This window comes from Falco biarmicus, chromosome 7 (assembly GCF_023638135.1).
Source record: "Falco biarmicus isolate bFalBia1 chromosome 7, bFalBia1.pri, whole genome shotgun sequence".
Taxonomy (NCBI): Eukaryota; Metazoa; Chordata; class Aves; order Falconiformes; family Falconidae; genus Falco; species Falco biarmicus.
Window position 1 is genome coordinate 72,833,959 of NC_079294.1, and position 22,468 is coordinate 72,856,426.

The 22,468-nt window shown below is 48.5% G+C and overlaps 1 protein-coding gene across 5 annotated transcripts in view; it reads left to right on the forward strand.

Moving 5' to 3' along the window:
- The window catches only part of CPEB1 (cytoplasmic polyadenylation element binding protein 1), a 42,420-nt gene that overhangs the window by 5,543 nt on the left and 14,409 nt on the right, over positions 1 to 22,468 (forward strand). For 2 of the 5 annotated variants that reach the window (XM_056347617.1, XM_056347618.1), the window contains exons 2-3: positions 165 to 342; positions 10,226 to 10,414. In XM_056347617.1, the coding sequence (XP_056203592.1) occupies positions 165 to 342; positions 10,226 to 10,414 (367 nt within the window). The other 3 variants (XM_056347619.1, XM_056347620.1, XM_056347621.1) reach the window with 3 other exon arrangements.

The following is a 22,468-nucleotide window of genomic DNA, read 5'->3' on the forward strand; positions in this document are numbered from 1 at the left end:
TTTGCTTAACTGTTTCTTTAATACCAAGAATTGTACTTGAGTGTTGCTAAGACCTGGAGCTAAAGCTAATCTGAGTATTGGAGGCAATCCAGACTTTCAACAATGTGTTGAAAGCAGAGTGGTGAGTACTAGTCTGTTTAACATGAATACTTCTTTTTTACCAGAAAGAAGATACTGGGAGGAGTGTAAAAGACTGCAGGGATAGCCTGGATGCCCCTGCACTTTCCACTTGCAGCAATGCAGATATATTCCGCCGAATAAATGCAATGTTGGACAACTCTTTGGATTTCAGTGGAGTCTGTACCACGCCTGTCACAAAGAGCAAACGTGATGTCCTGCCAGGTAACATGTTTGGCTGGGTTAAAGGTGAGCTTTTGCGGGTCTGGGGCTGATGGAAGGCAGGAGTTGCTTGGTGGGACCTGACGAACATGTGGTGGTATAGTCCTCAGTGGTGTGGTAGTGTGCGTGTGATCGTAGAGGTGCTTGGAGTCAGGGTTTGTGTTCTTCTGGTACTGGAGGCTTTGTTTCTGTGCCTGAAATGGATAATCCAGATATTCCCTGGCAGTGTGGAGGTTCTGGGGAAGGCTTGCTTAAGCTCCTTGTGATGCTGTGGGTCACTGTGTGGGCAAGATGTGAGCTCTTGCTGCCTGACCTGCCAGCTTCTGGTGTAGATAGTTCCAGCAGGCTCCTCTAGCCTGCCTCTGCTGGATGCAGGATCAATCTGTTGATGGTTAGTATGTCTGACCTGCTGCGTGTGTTGAAAATGTAAAAGAATTTTGAATAACTGTGTTTGCTACAGGTCAGTTAATTGTGTATGTCAGAGCACAGCAAAGCAGTACATGTAGGTGAAGACTTTCTTGCAAAGCAAGCTTGGTATTATGAAATCAGTGCTGCAAGTTCTTGCTTCCCACAGGCTGAGGGGAGTGGGCATAGTCTGCTGTCTTGCACTTGATGTGCCTCAAAACAGAAGGCTCTGTGCCAAAGTAAAGAGTGTTGGGTCCAGTCTTATTTTTATGCCAGTGAAGGACATGCTTTTGTCCCTTTACAGTAGGCAATATCTGCCAGTAAATATACCTGCCTGATGTTCCTCTTGCCAGTGTACTCCTATGCAGTGGTATTTGTGCCAAGGATTTGGACACTTGAATTGCTGTTGCTCCTCCAGCCTCTGAATTATAGGGTCAATAAACACTTTGGCCATTATTGGAAAATGACCCTCTGGACTTGTCCCAAAACAAAGTGGGAAAGGAAAAACCTCACCAGATGGTGACCTTGCAGCCTGCTGTAGGTGAAGCTTTCTCTGCAGTCCCTTGGAAACAGGGTTGTCTTCTGCTAGTGGTTAATCTTGAGTTTTAATCAAATGGATGTCTGGGCATCCTGTGGGGCTGTTTGATGCTTATACTGTGCAACTTTGTTCTGGACTAGCAAAATGACTGCTACTAGATGACTTACAGTGCAGCTTAATCTCCCGGGTATTTGAAGGGTTTAGCACTGTGGACGAGGGGCTGATCTGGCCACGTGATCCTGTGCTGGCATTGCAGAATTGCCAGAGGAAGTGAATCGTTTGCTTCGAGGTATGGATCTATAGCTGTAGCATCGCTTGAAATGTGCGTAGTAAAACGGTATTGGAGGATATGCTGGCTACTCCTGAGCAGTTGCATAGTGAATATTAACTAATTCAGGTCAGTGGCGTGGTTAGTGGTGCATTTTTAGAGATTTGCTGTTGTACTGAGCTGTTCAGACTTTTTTTGTCCCTTGGCACGGTAGTAGTCAGTATTGTATCTGATCTTGATGCACTGGAAGCATAAGGGAGGAGTAAACCTAAGTATTTTCCTTTATCTCCTTACATTGAGCTCATGAAAAAGGTTTTTTTCTGGCTGCCTTGTTGAAATCTTAGCTATAGCCCTTCATGTTCTGTGTATGATTTGAAATGAGTGTGTTCCCTAATTAAGTTTCAGCTTACTTGCTGAAGTTAACATTATTGATAAAGGAGCCATCCCTGTCCACTAGAGCAGATTCATCCTGGGAAGATGTGGGTTAGTTCTGGGTTTAGAGCTGGCACATCAATTTTAATTTGCAGTACTGTCTTCCAGACTTCTAAAGCTCTTCTTTGAGGGACTGTGGTATTCACCTGGCAATGAAAAGAACCTGCTTACTGACCTGCTGCATGTAAATCTCTGCTTGGTCTGTCAGTTACTGTGATGTTTCTAATGAACATTTGGAGCAGAGGGTCTTGCTGGGTGTGGAACTACTGAGAAGTGGTGACTTGATTGGAAACTAGGTGAATTTCCCTTAAGTGTTGTTAAACAGAGTTTGTGTTTCAGGCTGTCATTGAGTAACTTCTATGGAAGACCTCTTGAAGGACAAGTACAATGGGACTTGCATGTAAAAAAGGGAGGCAAACATTATTTCTGCTGCAGGGCAACCAAAGTTTGTGTTTTTTGGGATATCCTAAGCAGCTGCTCTTCTTCCTGATGTAGAAGTTGAGGCCAGCCTCACATGTGAGTGCTGGCTGCTTGCATAGCCACTTGTACAGCATGGGGACCCTGCTCAGCTTTAGTTAACCTGACACGAGGCTTGTATTAGATCTCTTGTGCAATGGTACAGATGCTTGTGATGGCATGAGGAAGAGGCTTGCTTGCTTCCCAAAGGATGCTAAGCAATGCTGAGCCAGGGCTAGGAAGTGGCTGCCTTGGGTGCCCTCACCATTTAGGCTAATGGCAACGTGTGATCTTTCAGAAGGTGCCTCTGGGCTATACAAGAGACTGATAGTGTACAACCTGAGCTACCCTGGCCAGGCCAGCAGTTATCAGACATAAATATGTGAATGAGTCAGCATGTGCCAGTGCATCAGCAGTTTGGAGTTACTAGTCTACTTGGAGTCCCAGCCTTGTTTTGTTAGCATCAGTTAGGACCTCTCAGCAGGTAATGAGGGCCTGAATGCAGCAGTCCTGCAAGCTTTCTTCTGTCTCTGGATCAGAAAAGTGCATGAGCTGCTTCTACTTAATGTATTGCTAATGAGCATTTTCTCCATGAAGAAGCTGGCACTGTCAGCAAGGTTGTGAATCCTAGGACAGCTGTGATATGCAAATGGGGAGGTGCTTCGGTGCTTGGACCCTGGCCTAGGTTGTGGCAGACTTCTGCAGAAATTCCTGCCTGGTGGCTGTCAGGCTGAGCATCTGAATATAATGCAGCTGACTGCCCCCTGTACTGGGCAGATGGTTTATCCCAAAGCAGGCTGTTGAAGCAGTTTACCATGCTTTTGAGTGAAAAAGATGAGACTTTGCAGGACCAGTGTCTTGCCTTCAATCAGCCTGGCTTCTGGGTAGGTGACCAATGGAGCAAAGACCCTTGATCTCACGTGGTCTTGTCACTGCTCTGAGGTAAATCACTTCTGAACAATTTTGTGAGTCTGTGGTGCTTTAACTCAGTGCAGGAACAATTTGTGTATTGCAGTTAGGCTATATTATCATGAAACTTGATGGCTTGGGCAATCTCAATGAGCCTGGAGACCCATCCTTAATGTAGTAGCTATAACAGGTGAAAGGTCTGTCTTTTTACAACTTAAACTCTTTTGGTGGGAGAGCTTGTGGAAATAATTGTACTTCAATCAATTCATGGTCCTTCCAGCTTTTTCATTGTCTTCCTCAGGTCAAACTAAATTTATCCTGGATTGGACTTGTGTTTAAGAAGCCCCTTTCAGCATTAAGAGGATTACATGTGGTAGGGAAGGGATGGCAGAAGTTCATGACCTTTCACTAATGCTATTGGGGAAACACGTGTGAAGACACCTTACTTGGTATGATGAGGTGCACAGCAAGATGATGCTGATGAGATCAGTACAGCAGCAGTCTGAGCAATGTGAGAGAACGAGCTTATTCAGCAGTCCTGGATCAACACAGTTGGAGAGCTATCCAGAGCTGTGTGGCAGAAGGGACTGCCACTGCAGATTTAGCTTGCCATACCTAATGTTAAATATCTGTAAAGATCAGTTTGCAGTTAATGATAATCCTTGGTGAAGTTAGTTGCCTTGTCAAAACGATCTGAGTTGTCAGGCCCAGCCTGACCACTGCCGCAGTGGTTCATGGGTGCTGGCTCCAGGAGTTCCCCAAGCACTAGGCTTAGGTTGCTAGCCCAAACCAAAGGGTACAGTGCAGCAGTGTGGTGAAAGCTGTAATTGTAGAACCTGTCTCATAGCTTCTGGGACAGGATCGCATGGTGCTTCAAAACACCTGCCTTTGAAGCAGGTTCAGCCTTCTCTGAAAAAAGGCATAACTGCCTCAGCAAGGTTGTGTGTAGTGCAGACATGAACCATTAGTGGTTTTTTAGTGTCATGTTGGAGGTGGGAGAGAGAATGTGGCCTTGATAGAGGCAGGAGTCAACATCTACCACCAGCTCAGCTCCTGCCAGTGATGGAGTGCAGCCTGTCCTTGAGAAACTGCTTCACAGAGAACATTGTTCTCTTCTCCCAGGTTTAAAGCTGATCCACATGTTCATCATGGGTCTGAATGAGACTGAGCAAAGTCAATTACTTGAGGGAGCAGGTAGTTTTTGTCAGGCTTTAAAGCTGGGCCTTGCTGTGGGGAAGTTGCTGGTACCAGATTTTAAAAAAATAACCCAACCCTAAACTGGCTTTTGAAATCATCATCCTGTTCTGTAGGCATGATTTCTAAGTAGAACAGTGAGTAAAGCTCCTGCTTTGGTTCTTGCATGCCCATTTACTCACCTGGCTAAACTGACTGGCTTCAACTGAAGGCAATGCTGGCTTAAAACAAATGGTTTGCAAGGATTGTAGGTACCCTAAATGTCCCAGCAGCACTGATCTTTCCTTTCATTAAGCTCTGCTCACTTAACTGAGATAAAGCAGCCATTATTTTGCTCTAAGTTGACAGTCCATTGTGTGAAGAAATGGGAGATGCTTAAGCGACTTCCTGTGGATGGGAGTGGCTTAAGGTGCCAAGTTCACTGTGAAGGCTGTTAGTTGTGGCCCATCAGGTCCTAATGATTCTCAGTGGCTGCTCTATTTAAGGAAAATTGAAGGACAAATGCAAAACCAGACTAGCTGATGTCTAAATTGGCTTACTGTTTGCTCTCAGCTGCAGTCAATGACCTATCACTTGTTTAGCCACCCAAAAAGTCCCCTCTAGTATAATGTAAATTCCTGTGCCCTGCAGCCATGAGGAAATAAGCCAGACAGTGCTAGATGCAGCTGACCTAATGTGTGTGGCCTTGCATGAGGGGACAAAATGTTATAAAACAGAGACTCAAAATGTAGCACTGCTTGCCTGGAGTGCATGGGGTTAATGGGGTTCCTGAGGCAGAGCAGAGCTCTGCTCTGTTAGCAGGAGTTCACCTGGAGCTGGCAGCTGGGAACAATTCTGCTTGCCCCAAATAAATGCTGTATGCCAGGAATGCACTTGCAGAGTGGTGAAATTGAATACCTGTGCCCCAGAAGAGGTGCATGGCTACTGCCTTTGGTTTTGGCCTTTTTATTTTAAGTGTCACATTAATAGGTGTTTTCCTACATTGGTACAATGCTTTTCTGTACTGGAAAGTAGCTCTAGTAAATGTTTGTTTTTTCATCAGATCTGCAAATGGAGGCAGATTGTGGTGTTCTGCAGACAGCAGGGACTTGGCCTTGAGCTGTTGCACTCTGTGGTGGTCACAAATTGGATGGTGTAGCTGAAGATCCATCAAGTTTCCTGACAAAACGTGCTCTGTCATTCAAGTTTTGGTGCTATAATCCCGTGGCAGTGTCTCTTTTGGAAGAGGTAGACAGAGCAGCAAGGCTGGTCACAGTGCCCTCTTCCTTAGTTTAAGTAGTTGTTTGCCAGCTGTTCCAGTGTCTGTGGTAATGGGAATAGGGCAGACTTCTTCATCTGGCTGTGAAATGGGTTGTGCAGCAGCAAGTGTTTCTACTTGAGGAATCTTTCAGATTACAGGGAAGATGCTTAGTTGTGTATCAAAACTTCTTGTAACTAGCAGGTTTATGCTCAACAAGCTTTGCTAAGACCCTGATGATCCCCACTGTACTTTTGGGATACAATTGGCTCATCCTCTAAAAGCTTTCAGTTGAGATGTGCTGCTTTAGTGTGCAAAATGTACTTGAGAAGCTTAATTTTCAGGGATGTGCTTCCCAGCCTTTACAACTGGAGGTGTAAAGGGGTGTGAAAGGCAAAACTGTTTCTGCTGTGAGCTGCCTTCCTGTTTGTGGTGTGAAGGCTGCAGGAATGCTGGCCTTGCCTCTTCTCTGCGTTTCATTTGGAAGTTCAGCCTTGGTCAGAGCTCTAGTTCACAACATAGCGGCACACAGAGGTGAGTCTGGTTTTGTCATTGAACAGAGTTTACAGCTGTTGTGCTTATTTTTCCCCTGCTCTGTACACTCAGGGGCCTCTTTCTTGGAGGGGTTTCCTCTGTATTTGGGCTCTGCTAGAAATTAGCATGTGGGAGCAAAGGGAGACCTCTTCATGGCTGTGGAGGTGGTGGGAGTGGGATCTAGCTTACTTTGTTCATGTTTGCTTGACCATTCTGTTTCCTTCTTTCTCTGTATTTTTCCAGTTAAGATAAAACCCATTTGCTGGATTTTTAGCTGGCTTTGCAAATGGCCTAGGTCTGGAGGGCTCAAATATCTGAATGTCTCTGAGCTTGATTGAAGCATCAACTTTCAAGACTGATGGCACAGATGCTGGTGCCATGGGATGGGGACTGGATCACACTCTGTTCTCCCCATGCTACCTTAACCCACCTGCCACAAACTGCCTGTGGATCACAGCTCCTGGTGCCAGTCCCTGCTTGTCCCTTCTGTGCAGGCTGAGGCTGTAATTTTCTAAATATTTTCCTGTTTCAAATGCCTGGTTGATGCAGCCACACTGCATACCAGATCAGGGGAATGAGCCAGGCTTAAAACTAACTCCCTGTGGCTTGGTTTTAACCAGATCAGCTCCCCAGCCCAGCTTCCTGTGTGGAAACTAATCTGCCTAAACTGGTGTAAGTGGGGATGGAGTGCTGGGGTGGGGACAAGTGGCTGGGGCTGTAGCTTGTGTAAGCTGTCTGGGCTGGTAGGGTTTAACTGCAGGTTAAGAACTGAACTGTGTGGAGATGCTTGTCTTTAAGAAGCCTTTGAAATGTCTTAAATGCAGTGCTAACACTTGAAGGCAGAAAAACGCAGCTTTTTTGCCCAAGCAGTATGGAAAGTTGTCCAGCCTGTGCTGTGTCCTGGCTCCAGGGATCTCCTGAATAGACAGGAGGATGTCATCCAGGAGAGCTGCCTGCTCTGAGACGGGGACAGGAATGTTTCACTGTGGGCTTTCTTCTCATGATGCTGTTGAAATCAAACCTTACCGGCTCAGGGGGTGGGAGCTCAGTCTCTCTTAAACACTCGGGCACAAGCCCAGCACAGTGTGGCTCCCTCTGCCAGGATGGTTGGCTTCCAGTGGCAGCTCCAGGGAAAAATCCAGGTTGGAAAGACTCATGCTGGTTCTTGGGGCTTGGAAAAGTCTGTGACGAAGTATTTGGGCTGGACTGTGTCAGGTTGCAAAGTGAAATTGTTTAATATTTTGTAGACATTTACTTATTCATAACTTGAGGTTATGACTCTGTAGACTGAATTTTTGTAGGAAATTAATTCTTCCTGCCCTAGTAGCCTATTATTTTTGTCTGCCTTCAACAGTTGATTGCTTTGTAACAAATTTCCAGACTTGGAATTTTAAAAAAACTATTCCAGAAATCTGTTTAAATTCTAGTTAAGCTGCTGTTTTTCCTTGATGACCATTACCTGTCTTTCAGTGTGGCTGGGAGTGTTAAAGGGGGAAGCAGGCTTGTGCTGGCTGTTTGCTTCAGGTGGGAAAAGGCCTAATTAAAAAATGCTGGTTATCTAAGCAAATACTACTCTGTGCTTCAGTAGTTGTAACTGAATTGCAGGAGCTTGTCTTTAATACAGATTGAAGTCATCAGAGGGAAACATAGATCTCTTGAACTTGAATCTGATTGGGATCAATTAAGCAAAACAGCTTATTTCCTGAAAAATGCACATAACTAGGCAAAATGTGGCTGGATGCTGTGAAGTGAGTGCTTCCTGTAACTGATAAATCTGTTCACTATTTTCCTTGTTTCTTCAGTGGTGGGTTTCATCCAAGATCTTGGATCCAGGTGGGATTCAAGTTCTGCTGTCTGTCAATGTTCTGTTTGTGTCCATGCTCCCTAGAAGATGAAACTTGGAGGGAATTAATCTTGAAGACGGCATAACGCCTAGCAAGATCCTGGTCCCCAAAGGGAAGGTAGCCTCCTACTGCCAGGGGTCTGGGCTAGAGTGTGGCACTTCTGCATTTTCATAAACACAGAAATGTTACATATGCATATGGGCAAGTCATGGTTGCTGTGGGAACTGAGTAGTCTGAGCAATATGCCTTTATCCTCTCCTCCCTACAGCTGCATTATAAGTGTTTTTAGGGCCTGTCCAAAACAAGCAATCTGAAAACTATGCTGGAAGAATTAATGCAGTGAAATTCTGTGCTGAAGATGCAGCATGATGCTTTTGGAGGAATATTTGATGATGTTACAGGTGCTTGATAGTAATGTGACTGAATTGGTACTACAGCTTTTTCTTCCTACTCCCCTAGTAGTACTAGTAAAAACACCCAACCCTGGTGGATGCTATTCTGATGAAGTGCTGTGGAGGAGGCTGCAGCTGGGAGGGGTGAAGGCAGCATGCTGCCAGCAGGTATAGCTCTAGCTGCTCTCATCTTGACTGCAGTGCTTCAGCCCCCTTGCTGTCATCTGGGAATGTTGGTGCTTCCCAGATCACCATGGGGCAAAGGTGTGGCGTCCTGCTTCTGGTGGCTGCAGCAGCCTGTTTCTCATGTAGGGTGCCACCAGCCATTGCCTGGACTTTGCTAGGTCATGGGCAACAAAGTGGCACAGGATGTGGAAAAGGAGGCCAGGAACACTGTCAGGCTGTCTGGGGTGGCTGGGACTGCACATGAGGGATAACGTGACAGGCTGGAGTCACTGCAGTGCCTGGCTGAGGAGCCGGGAGTGGTGTGTGTGAGGTGTACATCTGATGGCACAGTGGGAGGGTGTGGGGGCAGGGGGAGGAGGAGGAGACAGCTGCTGCTGCTTGGTATCTGGCTTATAAATGCCCTCTGACTCAGATTTTGGGTAACACAGCTGAGCATCTTGTGGTTTCAACAGCCCCCAGATCCCCACATTAAACTGGAATTCTTAGACTATGAACCTGCTGTGTTTCCTTAGGCTGTTGGCACAGGCTTAAACAGAGGTGAGAATCTGGTGTCTCAAGTACTGTAAGCTTGTGAACACCCTGCAGGGGAGGGGAGGGCTGGGAAGCAGGGGGACCAGGCAGGCGGAAGGTAAACAGGCCATGAAAAATTCCTGATGTGAAATGGGTCCTGTGCTCCAGCCAGTCCTCCTCTTCCTGCACCAGCATGGTGTGCCTGCTTAGGCTGGACCTGGGATAATGGGCTTCTCTCTGGGTAGTGGGGGGGGTTTGAAGGTTATCCTTGTTACTCAGTGGTAAACAATGCAGAGTCAGTGAGGCACGGTGGCCAAGTTGAACCAAATAGATTATGCTAGCAGAATTGTGAAGCTTTGCATTGGGCTCTGAACTGGAGCCAGCAGCTGGAGTCTGTCCAGGACTAAAGTGTTTTTTGGGTTTTGTGGGTGGAGGGAGGCGGGGACAGGAGAGCTGGGTAGCACTAAAACTGTCTGCTCTGTCGCTGCTGCTGCTATCATCGTTGCTGGGGGGATTGCTGCCTCAAGCCTGTCGTCTGCCGTGCCGTATTGTGGAGCCCTGCTTTTGTGCTGCCTGCCTCCCTTGACTTACTGGAGCTGCACCTCTCTCCTCCTGCCTGCCGTCTTTTGGGGGAAATCTTATCCTTTCTTCTTACCTTTATTTTGTAAGAGCTGATGCAGTTCTCTTGCATGGCTGAGTGACGTCACTGTCAGCACAGTAAGCATCAGCAGCCTGGTCACATGCTGACCCAGTCAGTAATGCAGACGGGATAGGAAGGTGGAGGGGCTGAGGGGGGTGGGGGACTGGTTTCTGGACATATGGTAGCCCTCCCTTTTGGGGTGCAACTGCTAGTTGCAGAAGCCGTGGCTTCAGAGCAGCACGAGACCTGGCTCGGGGCTTAACGCTTCGGAAAACTCCTTCTTTAAAAAGAAAAAAGCAGCCCTGAACTCTCAAGCTTCTGTTTGTTCTCAATCTGAGCAGACTTCCAGGACTGTGAAGAAGCAGTGGCAAGCAGGATGCTTTTCCCCACGTCCACGCAAGAGTCTTCCCATGGCCTCCCAGACACCAACGATCTGTGCCTTGGCCTGCAGTCCCTCAACCTGACAGGGTGGGACAGACCCTGGAGCACCCAGGACTCTGATGCTGCAGCACAAACCAGCACACAGTCCGGTGAGTCTGCTGACACACACAGCAACAGTTGTTGGATTCCTTTAATTTTTTTGGCCAATTTAAAGCTAATGTGGAGTGATTTGCTTGTGTAACAGGGTGCTGGCAGTTACTGATGGGAGCTTCTCAACCCATAATGCTTGTGTAATGTGGTAGTTGAGTTGGGGAGGCTGTGGCTGACTGTGCCACAGCCCCCTCTGCTCTGCTGCTAGTTCACTGCAGACAAGAAGTGCCCAGGCTTATCTTTTGCTTGGTGCTGTAATGCTGGTGGAGGAACAACCTCACTGAGAGAGCAGAAATCCTCTCCCTGCATTTGGAGGGAGTGGGTGGGGGATGTGGTGTCAGGAGGCTGAACATGCTGGGTAGGAGTGAGGCTGAACTTTGCTCCAGCAGCCTGAGAAAATCCCTGGTGGCAGGTAGCTCTGCAGGTGGGGGCAGGGGGTGTGCTTGCAGAGGGACCCCTCTGCCCAACTGTAAAAGTCCAGGCAGCACCACTCATTCCCGTGCTACAGCAGCGGCAGCGCTGCCTGCTGAACTCTGCCTGTGGGGTGTGGTAGGTGCAGCTGGCACCTGACTAACAACTTCAACTGGCAGCTCACAGGCTGGGTGGAAGACTTGGAGGGATCCTTCTCCACTCCCACGTTTGACTAGAAATAGCGGTCTGTGACTAGCTGGAGGAGATGCAGTGGAATGGCTTCTTGTTTTAACTCTTTTGGTCCAGCACAAACCTATGTGATTGCAGGGTGTGGGCTTGCAGCCACACGCTGCTGGCTGATTTGCCCTTCCCCCTCAATCCTCTCTGGTTTGGTTCTAAAGCTGTGATTGTATGGGGAGTTTTTGGGGTGCTGGGTGCTTTGCCTGGAGTGATGCAGGGTTCAGTTAACTCTTTGAGAGGCACCAGCCTTCTCTGTAAAATCACTGGAGGAGAAAGGAGTGCTGTATGTGCAAACTTAATGCTTCTCTGGCCTGATGACAGAGCAGGGGGTGTAAAACACAGGAAAGAGTTAATTTCCTAGGCTTTGAGGGCTGTAAAAAACAGTTTCACAAATGGTAGTGTGTTCGTTCAAGTATCAGTCCGTGGAAAGATCTAGTGCTTTGGCAGAGTTTGTACAAGTTCAGCCTGGTTGCTACAGAAACTCATCCCTTTATAGCAGCATGCTGCTGCTTTGTTGAAAGGGTAGTGCATCTCTGCACAGACTTGGGTGACACAGGAGGCCCCAGGCGTAAAGTTGTTGCTGACAGGAATGTAGATAGCTTCTGGGGTGGGCTGGGCAGTGTGATTTGCCCATATAGGTGTTTGTGGGGGCAAGGGGGTGCTGTCAACCACCTCTAATGTCCAGGGGATGCTGCCCTCTGGATAGGAAGTACTTCTGGGACAGAGCCCTGAATGTTGCTGCATGAATTGTAAAACAAAATAAATAAAAAAAATCACTTGTGGGGTAGTAGAGATTGAAATGGCAGCTTCCTTAGCACAGCTCGCTTGAGTTTCTGTATTTGATTTCCACAAGAGTTGGTGTGCAGGCCCTAGCACAGGCACTTGGGGTATGCTTGCAGTCAGGCTGCAGTAGCTTTACCAAGCCTTGCTGTGCTCCAGCACGTGGTCCTGTGGGCTTCCCCTAATGAACCAGGGAATACCACACACTCAGTATCTGTCATCCTTTTGTTGCTAGGTGAAACCTTGAAGGAGGAGGGAGAAATGGAAGTTACTAGTGTGCAGTGGGCTGAACAGGTGCCTTGTGCTGTGCACTGAGCCCCTTATGGTTGTTGGCAGACTATGGGGCACTGAACCTGTTATAGGATCCTTAATGTAAAGAGTACAGTTAAAGCAGGCAACATCCATACGGAATGCTCCTGCTGCTAACAACCATGACACCCGCAGCTTGGTGCACAGTGGTGCTGCAGAACAAGGGCTGTCACACAGAGGCGGCTGCTCTGTGCGGATGTCCCAGCCCCACCTGATCCACTGTAGCAGTCTCCAGCGCTCTCTTGGCCAGCTTCCTGCCAGGCTGCCTTGGCAGAGCACGGATGTCTCTGCAGTGCTCTGGCAGGCAAGCAAGTAGTGCTCACACAAGCCTGTGGTAGGCTTTGCACCTCACAGGTTGGGTGGTGGGGCCAGGTAGACACTGGTAGTGGTGGAGGTTCACTTTCACAAATTAAGGGGCTTGTGGTTTTGGGAGGAAGATTCAGTTGAAGATGATCTGAAGGTGCTCTGGTGACCTCCCTGTTTGCAGAGGGTGTATCTGGTGTCAGGTGCCCCCGCTGACTGCAGTGCATTGTGCTGGAGCTTCTGCCTGCCGCAGAGGCCTGGGAAGAGCTGTAGAAAGGATCTAACCTCAAGCAGTGCCCTGGGCTCAGGTGATCTGCTCCTATTGGGTGTTTGTGACAACTTGTGCTAACAGCTGCTGGAAGATGGCACCCAATACTGTCTGGAGAGGCCTGTTTCCTCACTTCTCGCTCCTGGCAATTCTCTTCAGTACACAAAGCAGGGGGGATGGCTGGGGTGTAAATCCAGCCCAAATGCAGCTGTGCTGTTTCTGCAGAGGAGCCTCTGGCCTTTAGAGGCTGTGCAGAGGGTCTAGTGCTATATGGCTGGGGGTGTCAGGGTCCTGAGGCCACATTCTCCTCTTCAGTCCCACCCCTCCTTTCTTGGGCGTGTGGCAGCTGGGCTAGGAGTGCTCCCTGGTCTGGGCTGCTGTTACTCCTGCTCAAAGAGCTGTGGGGATGATGTACACTGGCTCGAGAAGTGAGAGGAGCTGATAGCTGTGCGCAGCTGATGTACTGCTTCAGCCTGCCTACAACCTCTCATGTCTGCAGAACCTCATCTTTCCTTCTTTCATAAGGGCCCTGGAGTGGTCATGCAGAGCTCCTTAGCAGGGGAGATCTTGTAGTTCAGGAGTGTTTTCTGACAGGCTGTGAAACAGTCCTCTCTGGGTGGCAGAGGAGTGTCTGAAAGCTGTATGGATCTGAGGAGTCAGCAGATGCCAGTGCTGCCAGGAGGCCTAGCTGTGCTGTAACAGAAAGAGGGAAGATGTGGACAGGGTGCTGCTGTGTCCAGAGGTTCCTGATGTGCAGTGCTGAGGCCTGGGAGGGTGCAGCTGGGGTCTCCATCAGGGTGTCCTGAGAGCAGGTGAGGCTGCATTGGTGCTGGGCTGTCTCTAGGTTCTTCCCTAAGGAAGGGATGGCGCTGCCAAGCAAAGCTGTTGCGCTGCTGGTGCCCAAGCATTTGGAAGGTTCCAGCAGTGACTCAGCTGTGCGGATCCATGGGGAGATGGCTGGGGATTTTTTTTGCATTTCCACCCTTCCAAAACAACCATCTAACAGTCAGGCTAAAAATATTGCTAATGGGGTCCCCTGCTGTACCTGTGCTCAAGTACTGATGAGCTGGGACCTCCTCTCCTGTCTGTGTAGTCCTTGCCAGTGTGTAGATTTTTGAGCCTGGGAGGGACCCTTGACTGCAAACCCTTCTGGTGTCACCTTGCATTCCCAGGGGCAGTGTCACCATGTAGCTTGGTGCAGTGGCATCAGGTAGGTGCCTGCTGCTGGCTGGATCTGTGCTGGAGGAGGCTGGAGAACAGCGGGGCTGGTTTGTACACTCTGATCCTGCTTGTGTCCCTGCTTCTTGAAGGGCTGCTGAACGCCTTGCACCCAGGCAAGGTTATTTGTAATGAGTTTTCCTTCTGGGCCTGGCTCTGTAACACACTGAGGATGTGTGCTTAGCCCTTGAGAGCATACCAGATGTGTTGCCAGTTCCTGAAGCTGGTGTCTGGAGAGAGCCTCTCTGGGAGGCCAGCAGCTGCTGCAGGCTTAAGCCGCCTGCATTTATTTGCCATAGGATTGAACTGCTGTCTCGTAGCAGGAAAGGAATCTCAAATCTGCTGCTGCCACTAGATCTGTCAGGCTGGAAATACTTAAGCAAGTCCCAGGAACCTGCTCTGTGACCTGGGGAGGGGCTTTTGCAGGAAACTGGCCTTGAACACTTCCAGTCCTGCCATTCCTAGCTGTGTTTTTTTGAGGCAGCATTTCCCCTTATTTAAAATAGCCTCATAGTAGGTAGATGCTTGTGTTAAGACCTTAGAGTTCATGACTCTGCAGAGGCAAGGAAGGGTTAAGTGAATTGGGACTGCCCTTGATGGTATCCTTTACCTTCACTGTCCTGTTCCTCAAGGAGCACAAGCAAATGGGGTCTTGATCCAGTTTTTGCCTGGAGAACAGGTGACAGCAGTACACAAGCAGATCCATGTGTGGATTTTGGGTCTCCCTGCCTGTTTTTTAGCCTGTGTGCCAGCTGCTTGGTCTGGCTGGTCTGTCCTGCCCTACATCGGGAGCCTGTCCCTATGTGGGACAGCAGACTTGCCTGCTGGGAAATCATCCAAAAACCAGTCTGTTAATACTAAGTATGCAGTGCTAACCTGCAAGGTGGTTTTGGAGGGATCAGCTCTTCTGAAGAGGATGTTGGTACCTCTAGATGAGCCCAGTCTGAGCAGGTGAGCTCTTCCTGATGTCAGGGGGACCACCTTGCTGTATCTGCCTCTCCACTTCTGTGACCCTAAAATGGCTTGTGCAGCAACAGATCTGAGCTTTTCCTTGGATCTGCTCTTGAGACTGCGGCTCCAGCCTTGTCCATGCCCTCTCCAGTGTGGCTGCTGCTGTCTCACTCCCTAGTCTGCAAGGTTACAGCTCCAGCCTCTCTGGTGCTGGAGAAATGGCCTGTGGTAGGGAAGCAACACAAAATCTTTCTAGCCTTTGGTTCTCCTGCTTCCCAGAGCACACCAACTTCTTTCTGCAATAAGCTTGAACATGCTGATTATCTGTAGTCGCTTCAAATTTACTAGGCTAGAACTGCAGGCAATCTGTTGTGCTTTGTCTGCAGAGATAGCTGAGGCCTCTGAGTACGAATCACTCAAGTCTTCAAGGCAAAACCCTATCTCTGAAGGACGAAAGAAAAGACCTGTTGCATAGAAGGAAGCACAGTTATTGTGGGCTCCTAGCCTTTCCTCTCAACAGCAGGAGGGATTTGTAAGCTGCTCCCCCAGGATGGTCTGTTTTCAGACTGTCCTCAAATATTGTGTGTGGTAGCAGGCACCTGAGGAAACGCTCCCAAGTGAAAGTTGCTAATCAGTCTGAGGGTGGTTGTTGCTGGCAAGTACAACACAAGTTTCTGGCCTTCCTCAAGCTGTTGGTTTGAGTGTTCAGCTTCAGAGCTTGAGGAAGACCCTAGAGGGGCAGAGGGCTTGGACAAGGGAGGTCTTCCACATCACTTGCTGTTCTCCCTGACTGTTTAGTTTGCTGCTAGGCTAACGTGTGCTGCAGCATGGTGCTAAGTACCTGCTCCATAGAGCTCTCCCTTGTGGCCCTCAGCAAGTCAGGGTTTCTCCCTGCTGATTAACCTATTGTCTTTTGGACAAGTGGCTTCAGAAGACAGTTGCTGCCTAGGTGTGCCTTCAGCTCTTGCATATTCCTGCTTGGCTGTGTGAAAATCCTTCTTGTGCTAGAGGAGGATTTCAGATCCTCATTCTGATGGAGGAGGGCTCAGCATCTGGGTGACTCCAGGTGGTCACCAGTGTCCAAGAAGGATTTTTTTTTTCTGCTCTGTAGTGAAAGGGGAGCTTCAGGTCCACAGAGTGAGCACTTCACCCAGAATGAGATTCACTCAGATTTAAGCCAAAGTCTGCCTAGACAACTCAGTGAAAGGTTCCTTCATACTGCTGATGGTATGGCTGCTTATGCTGGAGCAGGGAGGCAAGACCACCTCTTGCTGGCCTCAGACCTGCACCTGATTCAGGCAAATGGGCAACCAAAGACTGGGTGGGGGGGTATCCTGAGCTCACAATGTTCTTGGTGTCCTTTGTTGCCTTGAAAGGAAGACAAGCTTTCCTGGCAGCTGTGCATTAAGCCCTAGTCCTTCTGGCTACTGTTCAGAGCTTAGTAGTAGAAGCACAGGTATGGTGGTGGTGCCTTCTGTATGGAGGTTAACTATGGCAATGTTGTCAGGGAGGAAGGCTGGGGGCTGGCTTGACTTGCACGATCTCCTGCTTGGTGGTTGTACTTCAGGAGCACCTGAGATGGCCTTACTAAAAGCTTGCCTCATGCCATCTTGTCTCTCTTAGGGCTTTTCTGCGGATGTACTTGGTGTGGATGCTTAATGGGCACTTGTTTCTTGAGCATGTTTCAGTAAGGGCTGCTCACACTCCATGGGCTGATTTCCCATCTGCTGGCTGGAGCTAGCTATGCTGTGGAGTAGAAAGCAGGGAGCACTTAATATCTGCAGACTGCTCATTCTTAACAGAATAAAATATGTATCAAACAAGTAAAACAAGTATCAAAACTGAGTTTGCAATTGGTTTCTAATGGAAGTTGCTCTTAATCCACCTCTTAAAGCTTCCATTTGAGCAGCTTCTCCAAAACAGATTTATTTTTATTTATGCTGATGCTGTAGAGTAGTAGAAGGTGCAAATAGGCAAGTAACTGGAGCAGGAACCTAACCAGCATTTCTGCTTGTATCCAGCTAGAATTGAAGTGGGTCAGGGCAGCCTCCAGGCTTGTGCTGGAGATTGCTTATGGGAGCAGGCACATACCACCCAAAACCCTCCCCTTGACTTCTGTCAGGGAAGGATGTTTTATTGTGGCCTCTAGAGCAGCCCTGAGGGCTGCCTGCTGCTGCCTGCATGCTCTGTGGAGGTTATCATGGGCGAGTGTGGGTGCAAGGAAGGCACAGACTTCTTAAGCATCTGATCCTGCTCAAAGCTGTTGGCGATGCAATGATAAAAACACTCCAGCAGTGGCAGATCTGCCACTTCATAGACGTGCTGACTGGTGTTCAGCAGCCTGGCAGTGCTGGTGTGTACAAATCTGGCTTGTGGAGCTTGCTTATAAGCTTTTGACTCAGGTTGTAGTCTAGAGCACATGCCTCTTGGCTAGCTCTTGAAGTAAGCCTTAACAAGCATGTTCCCTTCAGAGGAGAGCATTGGAGCTGCTGTTTGGTGGCTCTCAGCTGCCCTGTGCATCTACTGGCTTAGTCTTTCTCATTGTGATTCATGTCAGAGGTAGTAGCAGGGTGGTTTAATGTGCAAGCTCTGGTCTGGGGGAAGAGTCATCCCCAGAACTGTGCCAGTCAAAGATGGGGCAGCTAGTTCTTTCTCCAGCTCTTGTACTGCTATATGTCTAAGCAGCAGATGGGGTGCTTGTTTGCAGGGCAGAGCAGATGTGAAAGACTATCTGCTACATATTCATCAGTGGTAATATGGGAGCTTTCTAGAAGAGGCCCTGAATATGTGTTTTGGCTCTGTGCCTTTGTTACAACCTCCACAGTACATGCAGCTCTGTGTGCTTCCACTTGAAGCTGGGTAGAGGAACTGTCTGGACTTCAGCATGATTTCTGGTGCTGCTCTCCCAGGGTGCTTGGGCTGCCTGTTGCAGAAGGTAGGGGTGATGCCTGCTCCTCCCCTTCTCCAGCTCTGGTAGGACAGGCCCAAAGTTCAAAATCTGCTCCTGCCTCAGACCTGAGTTTGTCTCTGTGTCTGGGTACAGCATGCTGCCCTGATAACCAGGCTGTGTGGTGTGGTGTTGCAGCATGATCTGTCATTGTGGTGATACTAGGGGCAAGGCCAGCGAGCCAGTAGAGTGTTTGGCCTGTTTATACAGCTGAAATTAGTCTAATGGACTTCTCATGCCATGAATGCATGTGGGACTGCTGGAAGATGACCTCTTGGGCCTTCTACAGTGCTCTTGACAGGCTGTCTTTTTAGGGTGGTAGGGCAATTCAAGTTGGAAGGGACCACTTGAGGTTATGTGGTCCAACTTCTGGCTCAAAGCACATAAGAAAGCTGCTGAAGGGTCACAAAAGTAGCATAGCCCAAGGGGGCTACATAAACTAATTCATAGGCTGCCCCAGTATTCCCAGAACAAGGCCTGTTTAAATGGGCACCTGCACTGAGCTGGCTCTGAAATGATCTGCTTCTGAAAAGTGCCATGGTCCTTGAGCTGTCACAGCACGGATGGTGCTGCTGTGGGGCTGAATTGACAGTCTCCCAGAGGGTGTGGGCTGAGGGCAGGGGCGCTGAGCAGGGTATCTCCAGCTAGTGCTGCATCTTCCATCTCAGCACCTTGTACCCATGTCTCTGGGCTTACTTGCCTTCTGAGTAGTCCCTTAGGTGCTGACAAAACAGCTGAATCACAGGTGGTGTCTATGCTACTGCCAGCTCGGAGGCTGCTCTCAGACACAGCAGCAGCTGCCATCCATTTCAGGTGGCCATGGAGAAATGCCCAGCTTCCCTGCTTGCCCCTCTGGCTTGTTTTCTCTCTAGGAGTGCAGAGGGAAGGTGAAGCATAAACCTCTAAAGCTGTGATTCTCTACATGCCTCATGTAGACCCCTGGAAGGTAGCTGGGAACCTGCAGGCATCACTGGTGGTGCTGGGTGTGCCAATCAAGTGATGAAGAAGGTGGCTTTATGCCAGTTGAATGAATACCTTAGTGAGGCTTGTGTGCAGTTTTTCAAATAAGATTGCACTTGGGGCTAAAGCCTGTCTTTTTTTAGTTTCTTTCTTTACTGCAGCCTGCTGCCTTGTCCAAAGCAGTATGGCCAACAGCCTGATCCCCCTCTAAAGAATATACCTTCTGCTAGAGGTAGTATCCTGATGGACTTGACACCCCACACATTGTGATGCAGCTGAGTAGTAAAAATGAGTCAGTCTCATCCTTGTTAGCATATGAAGTAACACATGCTGTGGAGTTTGCACCCTGGACATTGCAGCAGATAATTGAGAGGAATTTAGTACTTAAATATAAGTGTGTGTTCTTGAGGCTTGCAAAGCTGAAGCTTGTTGTGCAGAATTTGACCTGAATATGTTGGCTTTTAAATATCTCTGGGACTGATATATGTTAAAACCTGCTGTATTTCAATGTTCTCATCTTTTTAAAGATGAATACAGTTGTGGCAGTCTGCTTACACTTTTAATCCTGAATCGTGTTTTAGCTGTCTTTACTGATTTTTATATTTACCTTGGGCATCTGTTTTCCCTTCCCAGAAACACAGTAATAAACTCACTGCCGCGAGAAGCAGTGAGGCTTGTTGTCAGCCAGGTCCCACTCTCAGCACAGGAAGAAGACTTGTGCTCTCAAATGTTAATGCAATAAGCTTGTCTGTTCTGAGTTCTACTGCTGTTTCCATTTTTCAGGGCACGCTAGGGAAGTGACTTACTATCTTGGTGCCAGAACCAAGAATAGACCTCAGGTGTCCTAACTCTAATTCTGTGGTTCAGCTGTGGGATCATGCTGCCTTTTTTTATTCCCCTGCCCCCTTCTTAGCAAACCAGAAATAGCTCCCTGAATATCCTCAGTTCTTCTTTGCCCCAAATGAAGAATCTGTCAGGGCAGAGGTGGTTCTTTTGTAGTTCAGAAACAATAAAGGGCTGTGCCATCCTTATGTAGATGGTGATTACTGCTGGTTTGATCACATCTGCAGTTCTGGGAGCTGCTTTTCATGACAGTTGGCTCAAGATGGTTGAGAATTCTGTTGTGACATACAGCTCTGAAGAGGATGTGTGCCTTTGACTTCAGGTGGCTCTTCTCATAACAGCAGTGACTTTCTCCAATGGAGTGATGAGAGGATTTGAGCTGGCCATGTCTGGTGTGCTGCTTGGACAAGCTCTGAGGCCTAAAGACAGAGTTCCCTTCCACCTCTGGGCCCTGTCCCATGGCTGTTCCACTTAAGAGGAAGAAACCTCTGCCACTTCTCTTGCTGCAGCTTTTCCCTGATTCTTTGTGCACCTGTAAGAGCTTTGCTGTTCCTTCTAACTCTGTTAGAGTGAATAGAGGGGGCAATCCAATGTCTGCCTTCCCTGTGCCAAGCAAAGCCTGTTCCTGGACTGTGTGCTGCAGCCCCACATCTGTCACTGCAGCTTCTGCTGGGCTTGGTTCCTTGCTGGCTCCATGCAGGCAGCGCAAGGTCCCATGGCTGCAGGTGTGAAGTGCTAAAACTTCACTTAAGATTAGCCTGGAGTATTGATCACCCCTTCCGCTGTGATGAGTGGGTCCTGTTTTAAGTGGCTCTGTGCTTGTGTGTGATGGAGAGGGGAAAACTCACTCTGGTAGGTTGGCTGGCTGTGTCACTGCTGAGATGGTAACTGTGGCTGTAGGAGATGGTTAAGGTGCCCATTTGCCTTTCAGACATGCAAATGGTTTTCTTGCCATAAAGTTGCTTTGTGTCTGTAGGAGGTGCTTCTTTTTGGCTGACTAAAACATTCAGCCTGCTCCCACCCCACCAGGGCAGAGTCTGGCTGGGTGGTAAAAACTGCAGACGAGCTGTTTTTCTGGAACTGCAGCAGGCTATTGTTTAGGACATCAGCCTTTTTTTTTTTTCTTTACAAGCTTATTTGATGAATGACAAAAGAAACTGCACTGTGTTCAGTCTCCAGGGCCTAGGTCACACTGCTTCCCTCCTCCACTGCCCTGCCCCAAACATGCATACAGCTTCAGCCTCTGGGCATGGCAGGTGTCACTGAGTGGAAGCAGAAGCATGGTGGCACTGAAACCCAGCTCTTCTGCCCTGCTTCTCTTGGTAAGAGCTCTCCTATTGATCTCTTCGCCCCTGCCTCCACAAGGAGATCAAGGCAGAAGGGTAGACTTTCAGCACACGTAGCAGTTGATGGGTGAAGGGGAGGTCTTGACAGTCTGCCATCCTTCCTATGCTGAGTAATCTCCCAGCAGGCAAGCTTCTGGTATCTCCTCTCTGGACATTGAAATGTCCCTCTGTCTAACCTTGCTGGTGGTGGCAGCCAGGAAGAGTGACCCTCTGAAAGCCTCTGCATTGTAGACCTGCTTTAGAGAAGTCCTGGTCCCTTCTAAATAGACTTTTTCTAGCCCTGCAGCAAGCTTTTAAAGGCTGGAACATATCTTCAGAGCATGACTTCAAAAAGTGTGTGCATGTGCTCATTGTAGCACTCTGTGTCACTGCCAAACACAGTGTTGAACTGCCTGTGCATCAAGCATGCAGGTGCCAGACATTGCTGGTGGTGTCTGAATCCAGGGCCTGGCATGCTGTGCTGCTCAACAGGAGTTTGTGTGCACGCATGCAGGTACATGTGCCTTCGGGCTTGTGAAGATGCTGTGATGTGCGTTGCCCGATGTCAAATGCTATTTTCCTCTATGGAGAAGCTTCCACTGATGTTCTTATGGGGTGAGAGGGAGAACTTGAGGAAAAGGACCTGAACACCTGTAAGGTGGGAGGTGGGGTTTTTTGCTTTGGACTGGACTTGGTTTCTCAATAACTTGGCTGAAACTGATGCACCAAGGAGCAAAGAGCATCAGCACTGCTCTGCTAATGCACAGTTGCTTACTGGGCTGGGTGGTCACCTGCAGACCCAAGCTAAAGCAAAAGTACTTGTTAAGAGGACAGCTTAATGGTGACAGTTTTTTGTCAGCTCTAGCTGTCAGGAGTGTAAACTCAGTGGATGGTCTGTGTGTAGTGCTGCTCTTGTCTTAAGGTTTTATTCAAGGCACTAAAGTGTCATTTGTCATCAGCATGGTGGTAAGGTGGCTTATTTACTCAGAGCCCTTCCCTGAGCTGCCACCATTAGTAAGCATGGCTCCTTAGGGCTCATCTTTACATCCATCTCTTATAAAAAGGGCTTGGTCAAAACTACCAGGAAGGTCTAATTCTTAAATGGCTGCAAATTATGGTATGCAGGGAAGAAAGTGGTATGCTTCAAGGTCCTGGGCAGGTGCTGAAAACCTTAAATTGCAAGTCTACTCAGCACACAGAAGAATAAAAACTGATCTAAAACTGACTGGGTTGGGTGTATTGCTGTTGGGGTGTCTTTTGTAAGGTGCATGCTACGGATTGCAGCTTGTGCTAATGGAGCGATTTGCTTGACACTAGGTAAATTGATGCTGAATGTGGTAGCTCGGTGGTTGGTAACTGGATTTTAAAAGCTAATTTGGAGTCCACAGGACAGAGTTGGCCTGAAGAGCTGAAACCAGCTGAGCTGTGAAACCACCACCATGGGCTCAGTGTAGCTGGGTACTTCTGCAAAGTGTCTGCCTTGAGTGCAATGGGTCCA